The sequence below is a fragment of the Tauraco erythrolophus genome, chromosome 5 (assembly GCF_009769465.1).
Source record: "Tauraco erythrolophus isolate bTauEry1 chromosome 5, bTauEry1.pri, whole genome shotgun sequence".
Lineage (NCBI taxonomy): Eukaryota > Metazoa > Chordata > Aves > Musophagiformes > Musophagidae > Tauraco > Tauraco erythrolophus.
The window spans coordinates 1399452-1422420 of record NC_141469.1 but is presented as its reverse complement, the minus strand read 5'-3'; the positions used below and the strand labels follow the sequence as shown (position 1 = coordinate 1422420).

Here is a 22969-nt window from a genome sequence, read left to right as displayed (position 1 = left end):
TTTTTTTTCAATGCAAACATAGGGAAACCACCACACTCACTTTTCCAGGGGCACACTCTGTCCCGTCGAGGGGAGGTCCTTTCTTCGTCTTGCAGAAATAGGGGTTGTCTGGATGGCTACACCACAGCTGCTTGCACGGGTCAAAGGTTCGGAACTGAAAGGCACAACATTTGTGAGATGAAACTCCAGAGCAGATGATTAATATTTTTCAGACAAGGATTCAACCCACCCACTCAGTTCATCTCACGCCCAGAGCGACCAGTAAGCATAAAATCTTCAGAAAGAAAAAGGGCAAAAGTATCTTCAGAAAGAAAAGGGCAGTGCTTATTCCCTGCATCCCCTAGTCCTGAGCTGGTGAGGAGAGGAAAGGAGAAGACACCCAGAAATCAGAGGAAAATGATGGTTTTTTCCCCTTCTTCCTTAGGATCACTACCACAAGTCTGCGTCACGTGGACCGTGCTGCCTCCACTTGACACCAAATGACCCAAACGCCTGGGTTTCACCCAGAAATCCCTCTCTCCTCTTTATCCATCTCTTTAACTGCTCTTCCATGAGGAGCAAACGTGGGTATTGCAGCTCTTGAGTATGGCCAGACACCAACTGGATGAACGAAGGTTTGTCTTTCCCGGACGTACCGCCGTGCACATCTTATAGCCAACGCCAAAATCAAAGCGGCACTGCTCGTCCATGGAATAATTGATGCCTGGTAGTTCAGGAAGCTTGGGCCAATCGTGTTCGAAAGGGTCGTCGAGAAGACAGTCATAAGAGCTGTGGAAACAATACACAGGAAAAAAAATATTATGAGAAGATGTAGTGATTTTTTTGGGTTTTTTTTGGTCAGCAAGATGAAAGTACTTATTCTTAGTAAGGGAATATTCATGTTCTCCAACCTCTTTTCTGTCCTGTTGACATAGTTAATGCTTTCCAAAGGAGGAATACCGCCTGGAGCAACATGACCACGCACTTGATGGGAAGATCCCACAGCAAAATCCCTGCATTTACTGGCGATGGAGGAGCAGTGTCTCCAGCCCTGTCCTGCCCTCGCTATACGTGTGAAATTTGCACTTTACTTCCCTGTCACCAGAGGCAGAAAACAAACCCTCCTCCGCTCTCGGTGCCCAAGGGCAACATCTCCACCTGCTTCGACCTGGAGTGTGGTTCCTACAAACCCGCTGTAGTCAGAGGGAGTCTTTCCACTGACTTCATGGAGCTCTGAGATAGGACAGTAGTCCAAAAATACGTCTTCTCACCTGGCATCTCCTGTACTCAGAGGGTTGAAGCCCTGCCTGTGCAAAGGGCAAGAACAAAGCTTGCTTTTTTCTTGTTTCTCTTCAACTCTCATGTTTTCAAACAGTGATACTGGTGGGGTGCTCCTCCTGCACTGGGATATTGCACTTAAAGCTCTAAGGTCTCAATCAACGACTCTCTAACACTTTACGTTACGAAGAGCGTTTCTTCTGTAGGAGACGGGGGTCAACTCATGAAGTTTCCACTCAGTTTTGACTGGGAAAAGCTGCTGTTTGCGACGGAGAAGAACACCTGTGTAAGGACTGGATGAAGATGCTCCTCAAGTCAGTGGAGCAGAGACCTGTTCTCCCTCTCTGCCTAATTCAGATACATATGGCATGCCACCCTCTCTCTTCCACAACTTCTGCTCGTTCCTTTTCTGACTTTAGGGCTTCATCCTGCCAGTTTCAGAGCACAACCCCTAGAGAAATCAAAAACCTCGGGAGAACACCAGCCACCTGACATCAAGTCTGCCAGAGAGTCTCCTGCTGCCATCCCCCAAGAACGCCACGGACTTCGAGTGCAGCCCGAAGCGAGGAAGCCTTGTTCCTGCTTTACAGCTTTTCCAACATCCATTGGAAGGGGGAAAGAGTACGGCAAGAAACAGGTCATCAGCTCAACGGCGACGGCCGGACGTAGAGACGGTGGTGTCCCCGAGCACGGAGCAGCCCACCGCAACGCCTCCGAGGGCTGAATCCCCACTCGGGAGCCGAGAGCGGTCCGGCCCGGAGCATCCCACCCCACAGGACCTCTGTGGGATGATAAACACCTCTGTGTTTATCAACAGGGCTTCCCCATCCAAGGGGTCCATTCCTGACACCGCTCCCTGCTCTCCGCGCCGCGACCGCCACCCCTCTCCGCGGTCCAGCGGCGGGCAGCGCGCTGCCCCGCATCCCAGTGGCTGCAAACGCTCCCGTTGCCTTCGGCAAAGCAGCTCCCACCAGCGCTGCTGGCTCCTTACTGGATGTATCTCTTGAGCTCCTGGCCGCTGCAGCGGGACCAGTGGTAGCGGTGAAAGGCCGCCTGCACGAGGGGGGCCATCACGCTGCCCATCGCCGTCTCGTCCCCGCATCGGTTCCCCTGCCCGTCGTGCTCCATGCCCAGCCTGCGACAAAGAACAAAGCTCTTCAACTGGGACAACAACCGTCAAGAAAACAGTTTCTCGTGGAATCACGTGAAATGGAATTTTTCTTTGCGTTCTACAGATACCACCTGCGTTTTGGACTGCTCTTCTTTGGTGATAGAACACAAGGAGTCTCTGAATACTCTTTCATTCATACTTTATTTGTTAATAGCAGGAAGGAACTCCCTAGATGACGATGACTTCTTATGCTTCGGATAAAGGAAAACAATTCTGCTCATTACGGAGCAGCAAATTCAGACATTGAATGTTCGTGTTCGGACACTCACTTCTCAAAAGCCTCTATTTAAACACAGAGCCAACACAGCTCTCATGTTCCATCCCCAAAGAGCTAACACAGTGGGCACGTTACATCTCCAAGCAGGGACCTGGTCACCTCCAGTTGGGCTCAGTTCCTCCCAGTGAGCTGCACAAGTAGCCTGTGCTACTTAAGGAAGACAAAAATCAGATCCTCAGTGCTTGGCATCAGTTCATCCAGACAGTGAACAGAGATCTTGGCTTAATTGGTGACTCCCAACTTTACGTTTTACCATTCTTGAAGAGGTGTCAAATGTAACAAATCAGCACTGCCAGTCCAGGAGAAGGAATTGAGGACGCCTGACCAGCTGCTGTCTCCACTGCCCGGGCCCTCCAGGTTCCTTACCAACCTCCTCCTCACCCTAGAGAAAACCAGTTCTCCCTCTTCTCTTCCCCTTCCTTCCCCCACTTACCTCTTGATTGCTTAAACCACTGATGCTCTGCAAAGGGATGGAAATAAAATCAGGACAGCTGCCACCCAGCCGTTCAAACCAAACCACCTGCAGCACGCAGGAGATGCGGCCCCGTGTTTTGTTGGCAATCTGACTGCGAAAGGTGGACTTACACGTGACCGGTTTCGTGAGCAACAACAAAAGCTGATGAAAACCCATCCTCGTGGTTGAGAGTACAGCTCCGCACCGGGTGACACATGCCAGTAACAGGAGCGTATCCTGTCGAGAGAAACCACGTCTGATTCTTTTACCCATGACATTTATTTTAAACGAGACCTCCCCGATAAACTTACTGCCTGAGAAGAACCTAGGATCATCTTCCTCATCTGTGTGACTTCAGGCACTTACACATACCACCAAAACCACACAAGATCCCTGTTCCATTAAAAGGCAGAGCTACAGGCTGGGATTTTCTGCGTTGTCTTGGCATTAGTACCTTCACCCACGCGCTGCCTGGTGCACACTGCACGTCTTGGCCTCAGGGAAAGCTAAAATCTTTCTGAAGACAAGGGAGTCTGCCTTCCATCTCAACCCAATCCACTTCACTCCAGGCGTGCCAGCCCAGAGCTGGAGGAGAACTCGGACCCTTATCTCCCCTTGGAAGGGGAAGGGAGCATGGAGGCACTGAGCACCAACACCTAAGACATCTCCAACGGGACAACCACAACATGGTCTCACCCGGACTCTTCTTTATCTGCACTGACATAAATCACATTTATGCCCCATCCCTGGCAGTGTTCCAGGCCAGGTTGGATGAGGCTTTGGGCAACCTGGTGTAGTGGAGGGTGTCCCTGTCCATGGCAGGGGGGTTGGAACTGGATGATCTTTGAGGTCCCTTCCAACCCAGACCATTCTGTGATTCTATGATTCTACGACACAAGTCACACTGTCTGAATTTACTTCCCATTACCATTAGTCCCTTGAGCCATAAATATTAACTCAGTTATCAAAGTAGATGGTGCACCATCTACACCTCAACACCTCCTTAAGCATTGGCTGAACAGAGGCCTGTGTTGCTCATTGTCCCAGGATCATCTAACGTCGTTTTCAAATCATCTTTATTTTTTTTTCTGGCAGGCTCTAGCCAAGAAACACCAAGTCCAGACAGCTCTGCTCCAGGTCAGCTGCATTACCTTGCATACCTGCGGGCCCAAAATCTTGCCTGGTTAAGAAGATGGCATGATCGTGGTGCTCGGAGTGACTGGGATCCGGCTTCTGCTGCTGATACGCCCAGCGGCAGACGTTCTCCAGGCTTCTCGAGGGATTCCCCCTTTCGATCAAGCTAATGGACTGAAAGAGCAAGGTGTCAGACCCAAGAGCTCCTAAAGGTACGGAATTCAGACAACGTGTACCGAAACGCTGCTTCAACATCTGCTTCTGCAGACGAAAGACATCAGCCTGGTCTTTGGACTTGCCCGAATTCCATGTCTGAGTTCAACGGACCAGGTCTGGTCTTTATCGAGCCCTAAGGAGCGGTAGTGCTTTCCTAACATCCTGAAGGATCTAACAAGAGTTTGTTTCAAAACTCTCCGAGTGTGTTTTAGCTGCAAAATCAACGTATTGCTACACGTACTGCCCGGGGTAAAAGGTGGGCATGAGGGCATCTAGCACAGGGAAAGCAGTTCCCTGGCACCAGCTGCTCAGCACACTTGTGTTTCCGCAGCCCTGCGTGTCATTCCCAAGGACTACGCTGACCAAGAAGACGGAGGAGCGGATCGGAGGCTTGCTCACCTTCGCGTAGCCCAGCATGATCATCCGCACCAGCACGACGTTGATGTGGACGCCCAGCGACTCGTCGTGGTAAATCTCATTCACCTGACGGGGAAAAAAAGGGAAAAATTAAAAAGGAAAAAAAAACCACTGATGATCCCAAGGGAACTTCCAAGCCATGTGCACGTTGTTTCAAGAGCTTATAACACTATAGTCTTCTCCAAGGAGGAGTCAAGTTTCACATCACTTCCATGCAGTGAGAACTAGAGATTACTCTTCCCATCATCACATACCCCCTCGCACAGAACTTCCCGACGTACGTGCCAAGACTCCTCTCCAGTTTAACGGCCGTTGGATCAGGGCCAACAGAAAAGGTGATGGAGGGGGGAAAAAAAAGACTCCACGTCGAAACCCTGCCAACACTTCTCTGAAGGCTTGATTTCACCCTTTGATAAACCTAACGAGGGAAGCGAGGAGATTCCTGAAAGCATGGTTAGAGTCGAGCGTTCCGAGTTCACGGAGGGATTTCAAAGCAGTTAAGAGTTTGCTTGAACCGCAGCTAAAGCCGTCGCCATCCATCCCACGTGGCCACCTCTGCTATGCCATCTGGCCACTCCGGCTGTGGGGGGATCCAGGAGTCTGTTCCTATTTGTTTCATCGACTGGTTGTCTCCCTTGAAAGAGTTTAAACCCATGGGATGAGCGTTTCAGCGGGGAGAGCGAGGGAGCCTGTTTTTGCTCATTTTGTGAAAGATTCTGCTGCCAGCAGCTCTCACTCAAGGAAACGTGCCGTTAACTTCAGCACAGGTTTGTCCTTGGAAGATACCAGAGGATTGATGTGACTTAAGGCCATTTTTGCGTTCTGAAGCTCTGGGTTCGGGAAGGCAGAACATCGAGACAACGACACGAACGACGAGGCTCCATTTCTGCACACGCGTAGGCACGTGGTTGACTTTAAAGATGTGACTAGTACTCTGATTCTAAATCAATCTTAAAATTAACGGGGAAAGTGTTTCCAAATCCCAGAAATGCTTTGAAAATTTTCATCTCCAAGTTTTGAAGTCAACGGCATTGCCGGAGATGTAAAGGCTGTAGAACACCTTCTAGGGTAACGATATCTCCAAAGAGACTTGATTTCTGCAAGTCAACACGTTCCATTGAAAAAAATTCCTCAACTACATGAAAGGCTGCCCAGGGAGGTGGTTGAGTCCCCATCCCTGGACGTGTTTAAGAATAGGGTGGATGATCTACTTGAGGATATGGTTTAATGGGGATTAGGGATGGTTGGACTCGATGATCTCTAAGATCTTTTCCAACCTAGAAATCTATGAATCTATGAATCTATGAAAGCACGTAACATGTATGTGATCTGGGACGACTCACTACATCAAAACCAACTGCTGGCCTGAGAAAACACCCATCCATAAGACAACCCCTGAGACCTCCCAACGCCAGTCCTCAAGGACTGCAGGAAACGGAGAGGAAAGCGCCAACATCCGAGCCCGTGGGGAGCCCGCCCGGATCAGCCCGTGGCTTGGCACCAAACCCGCTCCGTGCTCTCCAGGGAGAGCCCTACGCATCGTTTCAAAGCAGAATTTTGATTCAAGTGATTCAAAAATCACTTGAATTTTGATTCAAGTGATGCCAAAAATCAAGAATTTTGATTTCTTTAGCCTCATTTCCAAAGGAAAGAAAGATTAGATAGTCGTTCCCTCTGTTAGTTCTAACGCCCCAATACGTTTTGGCCCCGTTTACCACTTTCTGGCATCACTTGCAAAACAAAGACCTCAAAGAAATTAAGTATCCAGAAATTCTGTGAAAATAAGCAGATGATTAGAAAGAACAGTCTCGTTCCTGCTCACAGGAAGGAAGGACTGCGTATCCGTAACTGCACACGCACGCGGAGCTCGGAGAATGCTCCCAGCACAAGGGAAGCTTTCGTCCCATCTGCCACGGTGGGTTTTCTTTTGAAGAAATATTTTTTTAGAAGCAACTAAAACTGCTGCTCTAATTTTTAGAGATAAATTAGAATTATGTGGTCGCTTTTGTACTAAAAAAGAGTGTTTGTGGGAGCGAAGTTAGAAAACTGGAATTACGCAGATGGGTCAAAAATTGTTCTTCTTGAAGACGGTCCTTGTGCCTGGGAAGGTGAGAAATGTCCTGGCACCAGAGGATAAATTAGGGGGCTAAACCACCTGCAGATCATCAAAGAAGCTACTCATCCCCCCTCAAAAGAAAATAAATATTATATTCTGAGTAACTGGTGAAAAATAAACACCAGCTCCGAGGGTGGTGTATTTGAGCAGGATTTATTTTTGAGTCAGGCTAAACAGCACTTTCCCCTTCCCCTCAGGGAAGAAGGTGGGTGTGAGTCGTCTGGACGGTGGGACCTGGCACAACGATTTTCATCAATTACACCAAATGCTCCGTTTGACTCTCCGTGGGTTTTGGGAGCCCAACGACTTTGTGTTTCTGCCTTGATGAAACTACTCACAGTTCTGTGTCTGACTTGGTCGAGGAATTCAGAAGTTAAGGATTAACACCATCAGCTGCTCTGCTCTTCACATCACTGGAAATGAAACAGCTTTGAAAAAAAATAATCGACTACTGGTCTACTGACCACCCACGGGTACAAATCACTAGATTCAAGGGCAAGGAGTGAGCTGAGCTCTTTTGGTGACACCTTCACATGCCACCGTAGTTTTTACCGGAGGCTGAGGGCAACATGAGATTAAAATTGAGGTGAATCGATATGTGGGAGAAACGAGCTACAAGAACAGCTCCCTAACTCGTAACCTTGACCCAGGAGGTAAGCTATCTATCTCCTGCTTCACCTGCATCTTGTTTAAAAAGTCATAGAAAAAAAGATGACCGTAGCTAAAATCTCGACGGGAACGACGAGGTGGTTACAAAAGCATTCCTTCTAGAAGAGAGAATGACCTTCGCCAAAGCCACAGCTTCTCAGGGCAGCGGTGCTGGGGCTTGTGTGGGATCTGCACTGGCACCTACTCCCAGGAGATGGAGCCACAGATGTTTAAGGAAACATGGAAGAGCTTTGGGACAGCGTATCAGCCCTGCTGCACACAAAGTTAAACGCTTTTAAGACTAAAAAGACAATATTCTGAAACCATCTTCAACGACCATCTATTGTCGATGTCTGATGAGGCACGTGGGCAAAAGAAAATGGCTCCCGGCTTGTGGTGTAGCAGGAATATTCTGCTACTCACAGGAGCAGTAACTTTTCATCTCAAACTTTCTGGATCCAAAAGTTCACTTGCTTCCACATGGAACTGCGCAGAAAAGAAGGAGCGCTGACTTGCCTCTTCTCCTCTACCTGAGGAAACAGCTGCCAGGACATTCTGGGTTTGAGAGCAGAAAAAGTCAGGAGATGCCTCAGCTCAGCCCTGTGTTCAGGTCCTGCTCCGTACTTCCAGACAGAGGCAGAGGGAACGGAAAACGGGAGCGAGAGATGGAGAGATGCAGCAGTGCAGGTAGTGTGTGTGCATGGAGACCTGTGGTGGAATTTTTAGACGTACCTGGCACCATCTGTTCTTACTGAAGCTCATCGTGAATCATAGAATCATAGAATCGTAGAATGGTTAGGGCTGGAAGGGACCTTCAAAGGTCATCTAGTCCAACCTCCCTGCAAGGAACAGGGATATCTCCAACTAGATCAGGTTGCTCAGGGCCTTGTCCAACCTGGCCTTGAACATCTCCAGGGATGGAGCATCCACCCTGGAGTGAAGTTCTCATTGACTTCAGCACGTGGACAACAAAATAAAATCTTTCTTTAGAGAGAAGGCGATAGGAGCGGAACTGCGAGGCTGATGGATAGTGATCACCAAAAGAGGAATTCTGTCAACAGCAACTTGCAATTTTCCTTGGGAACTGCGTTGTGGGACGTTAGGAATTATTAGAAATGTATCAAGTTTACATTTTTTCCCCACTGTTTTTCAACTATTTCCAAATTCTTGGAACTACCCTACAAAACCACTGCGAAAAAGATCATTAAAGGAACATCTTGAAGAGAGAAAACTGCATCCAACAGCAGCCAAACCCATCATACTTGTGCCAAGAGCGGTCTCCCAGCAACTCCTGCGAGAGATTCCGAAAGCCTTTCGCCTTCCCAAACACAGAGCGCGGCGCTGCAGCAGATACTCACGATGTTCATGAGGGTGAGGAGGTAGTTTTGAACGTGTTCCTTGCCGTGGAATCGGACCACGGAGTCGTCCACGCCCAGCAGCACCTCGATGTTGTACTCGTCGCCTCCCGCGTGCCGGCGTCGCCGCAGCGTTTCGTTCAGCTGCCGTTCCACGGCGCCGGACAGGGAACTCAGCTCTCCCGGGCCACCGAGCAGAGACTCTACAAGAAAGAGAAAGACAACAACGTCTACTCTCATACCGTTCCAGAAACGCCCTCCTGCACGTCCTCCTCCTCTGTCGAGTCACCGCTTCTCCGGATAAAATAAATCGGGAACTCTGAAGAGATTATTCTGGTGGTGTAGGGGTAGGGGAAAGCAGCAGACACCCAACGAAAAAAAGTCATTCAACCATATGGTTCTACGATTCATCACATGGGTCTTACTGCAAGCAGAAAATCCATCCTGAAGGACATTTAGGTCAACTACTTCGCTTCCTAACCCAGAATTTACCCTCTCTTTTTTTTTGCAGCACACCAGGCGTGGGTTCCAGAGCGCCACAGACATGGGAAGCCTCAGGACTCACCGGGGAACTTGTACAACGCTGAACTTGGAGCTTTAGAGCTCACAAGTCACCTGCTCAGCCCCGATTCATGTTGGAAAGATGTCCAACAGCAGCGTTGCGTGCTCCCCCTCACACCCCATCACCGGAACAGCTAAGCTTGGCTTTCTGACTGACTTCACTATTTTTGTAATTCTGGGTTTAAAAAGGGGGAGCTGGAACATCCTCTCCGGCGCAGATCATGGGATACCAGAAGGGTCCCTTGGCGACAGGGGTCAAGGGGCAGAGTTCAGATAAACCACTGTGAACTGGCTTTTAAGGGGATGCATTCAATAGCCCGCATCTGCAACAACTCAAAAGCTGTTTCTTCCACTTCAAGACCATAATGCAAAACAGCACCGTGGATTTTTGGCAGGAAAAAAGTCACAGCTGTAGGCTGAGTTCTTCCTAAATCTAAGCCAACACACCAACAGGCTCTAAGCAATACACAACGGTCAAGAGGCCTGTTTGGAACATCTCACTGCACAAACCACCAGCTACGTCCCGCAGCCCTCCCTAGGAACGGGGCTGGTTTTGTGTCGCCGGCTCTACAACGCTCCGGGAGCATCTCCATTCCCCACTCATCCATTTAGAAGACATGAGACAACACAGCCCGTGAACACCCAGGGATCTTCCTGCACTATGAGCCCAGCAAAAGCAACCAGCGTCCCACGGATGGAAAGGAGAGGACGGTCCTGCATTCCGCTCACGTTGTCTCAAGCTGTAACGGGGCATCTCCCCAAGCGATGGCACAGCTTTCAAGTCCTTCTTTACGCCACAGTAGATGAAGGCCGAGGTTGCAAGGACACAAACTGGCCCTTCACAAGCTTTCAGGCAAGACTCCCAGTTAACTGGATGCAAGTCTTGCTTGCGGAAGGAGAGCAGGACCAGAGCCAACGCTGCAAAACGTGCTGGATGGCCACGCCGTAACTCACCTTGAGCAGATCCAACGACCCGCTGAATCCGCTGGGAAGCCTCTCCAGGTATCCCAGCGGTCTGCAGTGACACATAAATAACTCTCCCCAAACCCCACATCAAACGGCCAGGTTGTCCCCAGTTGTTTTCAGAAGCTTCACCCGTGGCTGCGGGTGAGAGACCGGGTCTTCAAACAGCTTTACAACTCAACCGCGAGCCCTCTCGCTCTCCGGAATGCCAACCCTGTGATAGCACACAAGTGGGAAATTCATAAGACAAGCTCCAATTCTAAAAATCACCGGAGCTGGCAAAGCCGCCGGGCGCGGCGTCCAACGGAAACACACCGCTCACGTCACCGCGTCATGAATGGAAGCGTTGGAGATGGCTCCAGAAAGAACCAAGTATCCGCGCCGCGCAGCACCTTTGGCTTGGCCATTGCTTCCCTCCTTAAACCGGTGGTTTTGTGGTTCCAACGAAGAGGAGAATCTCTTTTTTGTGTGCACGGGAGCAGGCAGAGGCAGCCACAAAGGGTGTCTTTTTTCCACCCCCCTACCACGCAGCCACTTTCCGCACACCGAGGGTATTCTCGCCACGCCAGTGTTTTCCACGCATGCACCCCCAGAACGTTTTTCAACTGTGCAATCCCAACAAAGCAAGAAAAAATAACCTCGCTCGAGGAAAAAAAAAAAAGTAATAACCATTTTTGGCCAAGATTTGGAAAAAAAAAAAAAAAAAGAAAAAGTAGCTCTGGAAGCATTTTCAAGCACTGAGCCTCCCATCTCCTGGAAGGCAACTTGTAGACTTCTTTCCACGGAAATCCCAAAACTCCCCCGGACTGGGCTCGGTGGCAAAAAGCCAACCGTTTCATGGCTGCTGCGTATGCCATGAAACATCTCGGGGCTTCCGAGGAGATCAAGCCGTACCCACTCGAGGTAGCGTTTGCTGGTGCTGATTGGTTTTTAATTTTTTGTCTGCTGCTCTTGGCACTACAGAAGCACGTTAGTCCTTAACAGAAATGCTAACAGGGCAAAAGAACCAGCTGATGGGAGCTACTTATCTGCTAGGAATTCCTTGGGAAGCCTCATTCTGTGTGTTGCCTTTCTCCACACCTTGCTGGGACGCGGAGCTGTGGGGTCCTGTCCAAGAAACACCGGATGAAGCGATTTTTTTTCCCCATGGCTCAGCACTTAAGTGTCTTTAGAGTCAATCAATCACAATGAAAGCCAGGCTGGATGAACTAACGATGGCTTTGTTAGCGAATGCCACCATCCGCCGCCAAGCACTTAACAGAAGGCACGGGCGCCGGGATGACGGCGTGACACACGAGGAGATGCTCACGTTCCTACAGCCCAGTCTTGACATCTCTTTCTTCGTGCTCATGATTCAGCAAAGTCCTGGGGCACTAATGGAAATTTTACAAGAGGCCACAGGGTCAGCGAACCTTTCCACAGTGCTGAAGTCTGTTCCAAATACCTCAATCGACCTCAAGTTATTTACCATGATTGATCATCGTTAATGTTGGCTAATTCTAACAAGTTTATTCTGCGCTCACTGGCTTCAGCCGAGGCCTGGGGAAGGGGGATCAGCAGATATCCTGTCCAAGCAGCGCAGAAAGCGTCCTCAGACGTGTTCTGCTCAGGAGATGGCATCATTAGTCTTATAAAATACACACATGTAATTGAGAACCTCCCAGGCAGGCACACACAAACACGTTAGATGTTTTATCTAATCCGCTCCGCAGAAGGTTGTCCAAGTTGGCCTATGGCCTATGCATCAACATTGCTCCAAACAAGACTAATTCCAGACCTTCTGTACTGCAATAAACACCAAACACATCCATCCTTGTCCTTCTGACCCTCCCTCTTGCCAAAACCACAAGACACACGGATTGTTTCTGTTACTCCACGTTGTGCACTCGTACCCATCCGCACGCATCCGCTGAGCTTCGGGGACAGACGGACATCCGCGGCGCCAGTGAACGGGCGGTACCTACTGGTGGTTGGTACTGTTGGAACCTACTGTTGGTAGTTGGCACTACACACTGTCGGAACTCAGGACACCAAAGACAGCCACGTCTCTAGAAGTCATCAGGCAACGGATACGAAACGCAGGTGTCGTGACTGCCCCCGCGTCCGGCCACAGCCTTCGCGTGCAACGGGCTGCAAAGAAAACCGGCGAAGACAAACGCATCGTCATCTTTGCACGTTAATCCAGGGCTCAGGAAAAGCTGAGGTCCTTGGAGCGACTGTAACTACGGAGCGTCGGCGCCGCAGGGAGCACACCACCTGTACATATGGAAACCCAGGGGTTCAGCACCGAGATGAGCAGTTTTCACGTAGGTGGTGCCGTAGATTTGTGGGTGAATGCTACAGGAGCACCTCTGGACACCCCCTTACCTGCACGCTGGAGCTGCTGTCACCCAGTAACGGAGAAATCAATCCTTCCTTACACAACTCTTCTCTAGAGCACAGAGCAAGTAATTCAGACACAAGACCAAGTTGGAGAAACGACCCCCTCCTTACGAGCAAGAGATCCCAGCAATGCTTACCGAAGGGAATTATTTAAATTCATCATTTGAAGACAAAGGTTCTTGGCACGTTAATCCACAAAGTCTGCCCGGAGGCTCTGAGCGCGCCGCCCAACGCGACATTCTCCGCTACGCCCCGAGGAAACTCGTCTGTTTGTCTGCGGATTTGTGCTACAAAGACTAATCCTTCCTAATCTCATTGGGGAATGAGCTGGGTCATTATCTCTTCCTTTTTTTATTTCGTCAGTCACCTGCATCTTTTACATCTTGATCCTACCTGTCAGAAACAGATCAGCCCGAGCCCTTTCACCAAGTGAAAAGGTGGTGGAAACACTTGAGTAGGCAGATGACCCACACACGTGCAGGTGGGAGTTATTTTTTTCTCTTTTCGCGCCGCGTCGATCAGAGCCTGCCTGACCACGCATCAGCCAGCAAACAGGAGGAGAGCAAAGAATGACATCCTCCTCCAGTCCTGCTGGGGTTCCTCTGCCAAGAAAAACCTGGAGTTTTGCGCATGTAGCAAAGGAAGGAATGGAAATGAAGCAGAGACGCACCAGAAGGAAACCTCCCCCGTGTGCTCTGGCATCGTGTTTTGCTGAAAACCACAGCTGCTGACCTCACCTTGGGCAACCTCGAGAGACTTGGACCCACGCTGCTCGATCGGATGGTGGGCTTCTGTCAGGCACAAATCCATCTACAGAGCCTCTCCGTGAACCCAGACGCGTGCATTCCCAGAGCCATAAGCCCTTTGCAGACCAGTAAAGCCCACCTCCCTTCTAAGTCCTTTTTCAGGAAGCCTGAACTTTTAACATGAACACCTACGTCAAAAATTGGGCATCACTGTACCCCTCCTAAACGCCTTCCTGGATTTAAAAAAAGAAAAAAAAGATATTCTGGGTTACAGCATGTATCTTTCCTAGAACTTCAAAAGAATGGAACTCTGGTTCTTTCCCTACTATTCAATAAAGCTGGGATCTGTCCAAGTCTATGTATCACGAATGCTGTCATCGGTCAAACCTCATGCCCCGTCCCTGGCAGTGTTCAAGGCCAGGTTGGATGAGGCTTTGGGCAACCTGGTGTAGTGGAGGGTGTCCCTGCCCATGGCAGGGGGGTTGGAACTGGATGATCTTTGAGGGCCCTTCCAACCCAAACCATTCCATGATTCTAAGAGAATACACACGCTCCAAGATCTACAGCTGGAAGTAGAAGACAGAGAAGAACGCAGGGTAACTATCAACCTGCCCGTTGTCACGGCACTCCTTGACCCAAAGGCACACCGAGAGCAAGGTGATGCCTCTCCAGGACACCTGGCTCACAGCCACCACATCTGCCTTCTGATCCTGCTGAACTGATACAGCATCTGCTGCTGCTCTGGGGGCCTTCACATTTATGTCTTTTCCTGGAGGGAAGCCCAGCACGCCCTGCTGCTGCTGTCGCAGCCCAGGGTCCCTCAAGCTGGAAAGCAAGAGACTTGGTGGGCAGGGGGTCTTGACTCACTGTGACCTACATCATTTAGCCATAGGTTTCGTGCCCAGTATTAATAGCCATGTTCTTGATCATAGAATCACAGAATGGTTTGGGTTGGAAGGGACCTTCAAGATCATCTCGTTCCAAACCCCCTGCCACAGGCAGGGACACCCTCCACTACACCAGGTTGCTCAAAGCCTCATCCAGCCTGGCCTGGAACACTTCCACAGCTTCTCGGGGCAACCTGTTCCAGTGCCTCATCACCTTCGGAGTCAAGAATTCCCTTCTGAGATGTAATCTAAATCTCCCCTCTTCCAGCTTAAAGCCATTGCCCCGTGTCCTGTCACTACATGCCCTTGCTAAAAAGTCCCTTGTAAAAATTTGTAAAGATTGTGTTGTACTGTCTCCTGAGAAAAAGACCAAATGGAGGAGAAGGGATTGCATTTCTGGAAGGATTCTGAGCATAAGCATGAAAACTGATCAACGGAGATGAGATCCATGGGGAGAAAGGAACCATGAGCAAAGACAGAAAGAAAAGAAGAGGGGCTGCAGGCATGCAGGTGAGGTTCTTCCGAGCCTGGTGCAGACCCGGCAACGGTGCTGGAGAAGGATGGCTCTGATCATCAGCCAGGAGAGCTGCGGCTGCTTCCCTGCGCCCACCCACCGCGCACCACGGGTAGGGCCACGGGGAAGCGGGATGATGTCACCCAGGCAGCCGTAAGCTACAGCTTCTTTTTGGCCAAAGATTCTGACCCACTGACAAATTCAGAAGAAGCAAGCATTCAATTGCCTAATTTAGCCTTTTCCTGAAAATCCAGCTGGCAACAGCATCGAGGGAGGCTCCACGACTTCACTAATTCACAATGAAAATCATGAGAAACCAGTTTGGAACAAATTGAGATCAATGAACGCTCCTCCTTAACGAGTGTGTTAATGTACAAAATGTCCCCCAGGACACTTTATATCCCCAAGGACACATTCTGCAGCAACTGAAAAATTCCATTCTGCTATTTTGGAAGAAATGAAACTAGGCCAACTCATAACGTCACTTCTAAAGTTGCACCAAGTAGCTCTTGCACATTTTTCTACTTGTTAAGCACTGGATGAACATGAGTTTCCACCATTGCCTTCTCTCCTAGTTACATTTTCTTGAAGCTCTCCAATTTCTTCAGCTCCCCAAACCCACGTTACCAGTGTGGAGACAGCCAACCTCACTAAGTTCTTCTCCGCCCTTTCTCTCCGTCTCAGTGCTCGGATCTTTCAGGCTGTCACACAGCTCAGTCTATTTATTTTAGATTTTTGCCAGATTTTTGAGGCACTGCTGGTACTGTCTAATTCATAGAATCATAGAATCGTCTGGTTGGAAGAGACCCTCAAGATCATCGAGTCCAACCATTCACCCTGCACTGTCAGGGTCCCTAAACCATGTTCCTCAAAACCAAACCCACACGGTTTTTGAACACTTCCAGGGATGGGGACTCCACCACCTCCCTGGGCAGCTTGTCCCAATACTTCACAACCCTCTCTGTAAAGAAATTCTTCCTGATATCTAACCTAAATTTCCCCTGGAACCTAAATTCACCTAAATTGTGAGGGATCGGTGCTTGCAAAAGAAACCACCCAGGTGAAGTGGAAAATATTACGACAGGATGTTCTCATTAGGTTCTGGGATGTGCTGGAACCTGGGTGCTTTGACTTATTAATTCCTTCAAAAAGAAGAAGCAAAATCCTATGAAGTTAAGCATTCTCCCTTATCTTTTTCTTGAAGAATTTCATGAAATTGCCCTTGACTCTAGAAGCATCAGGATGACTTTCTGACAGTACCACAACCGTCTCTGTGGCATGAGAAGAACCTGTCCTTTACTTAAGGGTCACTGCCCCGAACCCCCCTGACCACACAACACACCTGTTAAAGGGTTCCAGAAGCCAGTGGGCGCCCTACACGGTGCCTCTCTGGGATATTCCACAATAAATACATATTACCTCCGGAATTTTGGTAACGCAGAGCAACCTTCTGCAGAAACGTAGTGCGGATACGCAGAGGAGAGAATTGGATTTAATGCCTCCCTCAAGAACAACCACTTGAGCGTTAATAAATCCATATCAAAAAAACCCAGAAGGAACCACAAGTCATCCCTCCTCTCCACTGAAGACCACTGTAAATTTGTCATCAAAAGAGAGGGGGAGACAGGTCAAGTCGTCACCCACCCATACCTACGCAACAGAAGTCAACATATAGAATTGTAAAGAGAAGGAAGAGCTTCCATCCCTTGTAGGCTGTGGCCAGTTTTAGGTTAAATAGAGAACGTGTTTCATTTTAAGCTTTAAAAAAATACATCTGTCTTAAAAAGAACGTGAATTTATTTGCACGTCAAAACCTAACGGAGCCAAGGTGTGGTTTAAGTATGTTTACAGACAGTCATCTTCACTGAGGGTGGCCAAAGGGGCTGCAGAAAGGCCAAAAAAGCAACTTGTCATGCAGCACCAACACAGAAGTGGGCTGAAATTACGGAGAACCTCACCAAACGCAGGCATCGCTTTACAGACCAGATAACGCAGCGTTCAACATACCGACTCAAGATATTTAGGAATTAAAGCATTACGAAGAAAAACTCCACGTGAGTAAAGCTGCCCAGGAGATGCCAAGAAACCAAGGCAGGAGAGAGCAAAATTGAAGCCATGAACATGCTTCAGGTGCTCGTTCTGCTCTACGTTGCACGACACGTGCGGATGGAAAACACCGATGAGAGTGCAAGCACACGACCTGCCCTTTCCAAGGAGAAGACACAACCCTTGGGCAAGGTGGAAACCACCAATCTGAGCTGGATCAGATATTTATCATTTAGGTTGCGTGACATGAAATGGGATTGGGACTTGGGATCAGAGGAGGCATTAGCAGAGGACAAAGGTCCCAGAGCATTTCCTAATGGAAACGGTGTCATCCGTCATTTCAGAGCTTTAGGACCCTGAGGACTGGTGAGGAAGGTTTAAAATGTGCCACTGAACCAGCATCCCATCAAGGACATGAGGTTTTTTTACCTAGTAAGATTATGAACTTTCATTTTCCAGGCTCATCTTTTGTTGAAGGTCTCCCTTGAGGATCAGGGATATGACATCAGAGACGGAATGGAGATTTTTGGAATAATACCCTCCCGCTGCCTCCTCAGCATTTCTGTTCTTCATCAATCGACTGGGAGATGACTTCCGAGTCGGTACGGGTTATTTAGAGGTGCGTGACGGGTGTCAGAGGTGAGCTCAGAAGGAAGCAGCAAACGTGATGGGAGATGGTCATCTGACGAGTCGGTGTTAGAGCTGTGGCAACGTGGCAGAGAGAGCGTGGGGGAAGCCCGGGAGGAGGAAACACCACCGGAATGGAGGCAGGACCTCGAGACCTGGCAGCCTAGAGCAGGACTGCCTGCGATGGCGAGGGAACGCTGGCTCTGGCCTGACGGAATCAATATTCCGTGAAACAAAAATAGTAGCGATGAGCTTCAGACACGACTCCACTTTCACAGTAGCTTAACCACACTGGGGAATTAAGAGCAGGGAAAAAAAAATAAATTCCTGTGACTTCCTACGCAGTCTGGGTATCTTTCACCCTCCCGAGCTGATTACGCTAATTCCAGCTGAGAGCATCAGCTCTGTTTATCTTCTCTTCAGCGGGACCTGCAGAGCGACCGGGACTGGTGGAATTCCAAACAAACAGGGATTATAGGAAGGTCTGAACCTCGGGGCTGCAGGATTAGTCATTAAACGCATGAACTCAAGGGGCCACAAACACAAACATGACCTGACTTTGTTGTTCGACTTAAAAGAGAAAAGAAAATATTTTCAAGTGCTGACTGCTTCCATAAAGCATTTGCTTCTCTGGTACCTTCGCGATTCCAGCTGCGGAAGAATTTGGGGAAGGAGGGAAGATTTCCTGCACTGTGCTCCTTGTTGGCTCTGGCGTAACGGGAAGGGCTCTTCCTCTTCCACCCATCATCGGCAAACCCAGTTCTGATTGGCACCAGCGGCACGCTGAGGAAGCCACGTAGAACCACCAAAGCCATAACTCTCTATACATGTGAACATGTTCAGAGCCAACTCAGGATAAACTTTTCCAATGGGAGTGACTAGAATTTCACTCCATCATTTTCCTGTCATCACTGCCCTACCTGGCATGAGGGCTTTCTAGAACCGTAGGTTATCCCTGGCAGCAAACACACGCAGAACAAAGCCAGAACTTCAACGCAACTAAGGAAACTGGAATTAAATATACCTGAATCTGGGCCAACTATTAACTCTTCTTTTTCCATCCCATGACCAGAAACTACACCACAGAATGGCTGTGAGATCATTTCTCTAAAGACCTTCCTTCCATAGTCCTGATGAGATACAAACCGGTTTGGTCTTTACGCACGTTGGAAACTCCTTCCGTACGTTTTGTAGCTTTAAGTAAAACCAGCTGTCAGCACCCTGTTGTAGGAAATTCTGCCAAGACCCACACGAAGCACTCATTGGGTCGTCGGATGGACTCGCAGGAGGGGTCACAAGTCATGTCAGATAACTCCACGTCTAGTGGATGACCGTCAAAAAGAAGACGACTCAGTCTCACGATCAAACTCACTCTTTGCTTGAGGACTACTGGCTTCTCCTTGGACCTTGAGAAGCCCAAGAGCCCAGGAAGGCTGCTCTCCACATCCCCTACTGCAGCACAGAGGAGCAGTAATGGAGCGTAGCAAGTCAGAGCCTACTTCCCGCGTCGCCCCACGGCCTAAGGAACACGCCAACACCTCGCCTTGCCACCGCTAATACCAGCTCACGGCTCTGCTTTGGCTTAACACGGGCCTCGGGACTTGGCCGGCCGTGCCCCGGCTCATCTGCTCTTCACCTTATTTTTAGCTCGGTTTTAGCTGGAGCGGGGCATCGCCCATGGACAGGTGACTGCCGCCCGGCTGTTCCGGCCGTTGCCGATGGTCTGATGATTAAGGCGTCCCTCGTTGTAGCTGCTGCTTCCCTCCGTGCCGTATCACCACGAGGAGTTGTGCTAGATAGACAAAACCAGTTAATCAACCCAAGGGACCACCACACAACGCTGCCCATGGAGCCAGACACTGCCTGACGCCCTCCACCAAGAAGACCCAAGATCCATGAGGAGCCATGGCACATGGCAAGGGGGGATGACGACCACGGGGCAGGTATCCGCGAGCTTCCGCACATCGGTTTTAGCTGTGTTTTTTTTTAAATAATTGGATAATGTAAATTATACGTGTCGGCAGCGTCGCTGCTGTACTAGAAGTAACCGCTGCGTTTCCATCGGGCTGTTAAAACATCAACTAGACTAACGACAAAATTTAATTCTTCTGGATCCATGCAGGAAAGTCTTTTCTTCTACCTGCCCGGAGCGATAACCTGAAGGAGAAGTGCCGTGGCGGTGCCCGGGCATGGACAGCCAACAGCAACTGGAGAGCCTGCCTAGGGAGAAGGGCTCTCCCAGCTTCCTGAAGTGGAAATTGGATCCTTCCAGAAAAATGACTCCCCTCTTGAATGGCTTAGCAACAACTCCTGCTTTCAAAAACCCAAAGTTTTCACTAAAGAAGAGATTTATCCGTCAACAAATCCCACAACGATTACTCCTAGGAGAGGAAGCGGTTCAGTTTTGTTTCCCTCCTCGCAGAACGAGGGAGTGAACAAGAAGAAAAATAATATAGATGTGAATTTTCTCAATATCCTTTGCTGCTAAGGCACGGCCGTGGCCGGGCACCCCCACGGCGGGCAGCTGCGGGTGCCACCTGGCCGCGCCGGCGTGTTCCGCTCGCACGAACGACCCGAGAGCAAGAGTTGAAAGTGGAGATGGGCAAGGAATGACCATGGAGAGAAAGGATCTTGGCACAGGCTGAGGCTTTTTACCATGAATCAGGATGCTGCTAATAAATCTATAAGTGATAAATAATTATTTTTTTTTTTTTCTCTCCAGAATAGTGGAATGAGACGCATTTGTGCCCCTGGTCAGTGTTAAACTGAAGCTTTTGCATTTCAACACCACGAAAACATTCTATCAGGTAAGGGCCGTAATTTATTTGTAAAGATGAAGAAGACTCAAGCATTTGGGTCTGACTCTTCAAGGGCCCCGACCGCTGTCTTACGCGCCTGGTTACAACCAGCACAGGACACACAGCAGAAGATGGCGGGTCACACAGCAGGTACACACGAAGCAAGCAAACCCATTCCTTTTTTAATTCACACAACACCAAGTTCTTCCATTAAATACCAGTGTAAGAGCACGACGGCTCCTGTCGTAACTGCAGGAGCAATCGTGATGTTAGACGTGACGCTCAAATCATTCATGGAGTGAGCCCACTAAACACAACCATAACAAAAGATGAAAAACAAGAATCATAGAATCATAGAATGGTTAGGGCTGGAAGGGACCTTCAAAGGTCATCTAGTCCAACCCCCCTGCAAGGAACAGGGATATCTCCAACTAGATCAGGTTGCTCAGGGCCTCGTCCAACCTGGCCTTGAACGTCTCCAGGGATGGAGCAGCCACCACCTCTCTGGGCAACCTGTTCCAGTGTTCTACAACTCTCATGGTAAAAAATTTTTTCCTAATATCCAATCTGAAAGAAGGAAAAAAGTCACATTTTGCAAGACCATCAGAGGTATAAATGCCTGAAAGTATGGAAAAAGCTTCATTAGAGGCTCTGGTGTTCAGTTTGCAGATGAGAAAAAGTAAGTCAGGAACAATTTCCAGACTGGTCCACTGCTGAATCGCGTACCTGGACGCCTGCGCTGCTGCTAACACACGTTTGGGTACGTGAGGACTCTTAGAGGGGTCAGCCCTTCACTTCCAAAGTTTCCAGCTGGTAAAAGCGCAGAGGGCATGACTTCCCAAGTCAGACATTCTCCTAGGAACATCAGAGAGCTCTGCATGAACAACCCTAAAAGTACTCGTGCCTTCAGGTATCATTAAATCCATCAAAATCATTTTCATTTCACAAAGGAGCCCACGCAGGAAGTCCTTGGATTCCTAATTTGAATAATGCATTACAAAAGGACAAGGCAATTCCGAAAGGAGAGCACCTTTAAAGTCTACCACATTTTGAAAACATCAGATGCGTTCATAACACATTTGCTAACTTGGAACTTGCTGGAAGAAGAGTTGCCTGTATTTTTGGGCAGCTGAGATCCCCCTGAGATCCCTAAAGGCTTCAGAAGAGTGCCAGGGCCTGAACTCTTTAAACAGGTATTTTCAGCAGCAGACCACTGTTAGGAATTTTCAACGCTCGAGGAAGTTGCTTTAACAGAGATGTAGCCCCCCCAGTGCTCATTAATTAAGCTTAAAACTATTTCAGTCCTGGTTTGGATTCCTTACTCCCAGGCATCTAGGAGCCCCATCCCTGGCAGTGTTCAAGGCCAGGTTGGATGAGGCTTTGGGCAACCTGGTGTAGTGGAGGTTGTCCCTGCCCATGGCAGGGGGGTTGGAACTGGATGATCTTGGAGGTCCCTTCCAACCCAAACCATTCTGTGATCTGTGCCAGCTTCTATCAGATGTTTGCAGGCACAGAGAGAGTGAAGCCTCCTACCTGGGACAGGAGGGCTGGAGGGGACTGGCAGGAGCACTAGGGCAGTGCTCTGCACGCTCAGGGGACCACAAGATCATAGAATTGTGCAATCACACATTCTACTCTATACTGTTCACTGGATGCCTAGTTCAGAAGAGTCCCAGGAAACATCAAGTGCACGGACCACTGGGCACCTGGGAACAGAGAGCTCTTCCCAGCGAGCTCCAGATGCGACTCAAAGTCATAACTACCATGTGCCTTAGAGGAAGATTATTTCCTCGTCTCACACCTTGACACCAGACACAGCAGCAGGACGCATCCGTAAGCCGGCCGGGCAATTGACACGGCACCAGAAGCAGAAACACGCCCACCCCACCGCTGGCCTCTTGGAAATAAGGTTAAAAAATAAATAATCGGTTGAATGTCAAAGCATGGGGCTGGGGGAGGTGGACGGTAGAGGAACAGTCCTCACAAATTATCAGTAAAACCAGGAATAACTGCAGCAAAAAATAGAGTTCAAAGAAAGAGACTCTACCTGTGCGAGTCAGAGCGACACTTCTTCTGTCTTATTTCAACCCTGAAACGTCGAACCTTCTCGTAGACTTTCTAAGCTGACCTGAGAACATGTCCATGACAAGGGGAGGGCTGACCACCGCTGCTGCTGTGGACCTCACACTGCTCTCTCAGCACCTCTTGGCCGTGGAAGCTCTGACCCTCTGGTGTGACGGGACCAGCAACGCGAGATGATTCTCCTCTCCAGGTGACAGAACCAGAAAACTGTATTTATAAGTAGACAAACTGCAGGTGGCATTGGAAAAAGGAAAAGCCAAGGAGAACAGTTTCTTCATCATGAAAGCTTAACAAAATTCTTCCTGGAATAGACTTTCT

At 49.2% G+C, this 22969-nt stretch overlaps 1 protein-coding gene across 1 annotated transcript in view; it reads right to left on the bottom strand.

The window, feature by feature from the left end:
* The window catches only part of ADAMTS3 (ADAM metallopeptidase with thrombospondin type 1 motif 3), a 96710-nt gene that overhangs the window by 16620 nt on the left and 57121 nt on the right, over nucleotides 1–22969 (bottom strand). The window contains exons 5-11 of the mRNA XM_086611529.1: nucleotides 9049–9248; nucleotides 4909–4992; nucleotides 4311–4467; nucleotides 3291–3396; nucleotides 2249–2392; nucleotides 636–768; nucleotides 41–154 (exon numbers count right to left, since the gene is read on the bottom strand). Of these exons, the coding sequence (XP_086467655.1) occupies nucleotides 41–154; nucleotides 636–768; nucleotides 2249–2392; nucleotides 3291–3396; nucleotides 4311–4467; nucleotides 4909–4992; nucleotides 9049–9248 (938 nt within the window). The remainder of the gene's footprint in view (nucleotides 1–40; nucleotides 155–635; nucleotides 769–2248; nucleotides 2393–3290; nucleotides 3397–4310; nucleotides 4468–4908; nucleotides 4993–9048; nucleotides 9249–22969) is intronic.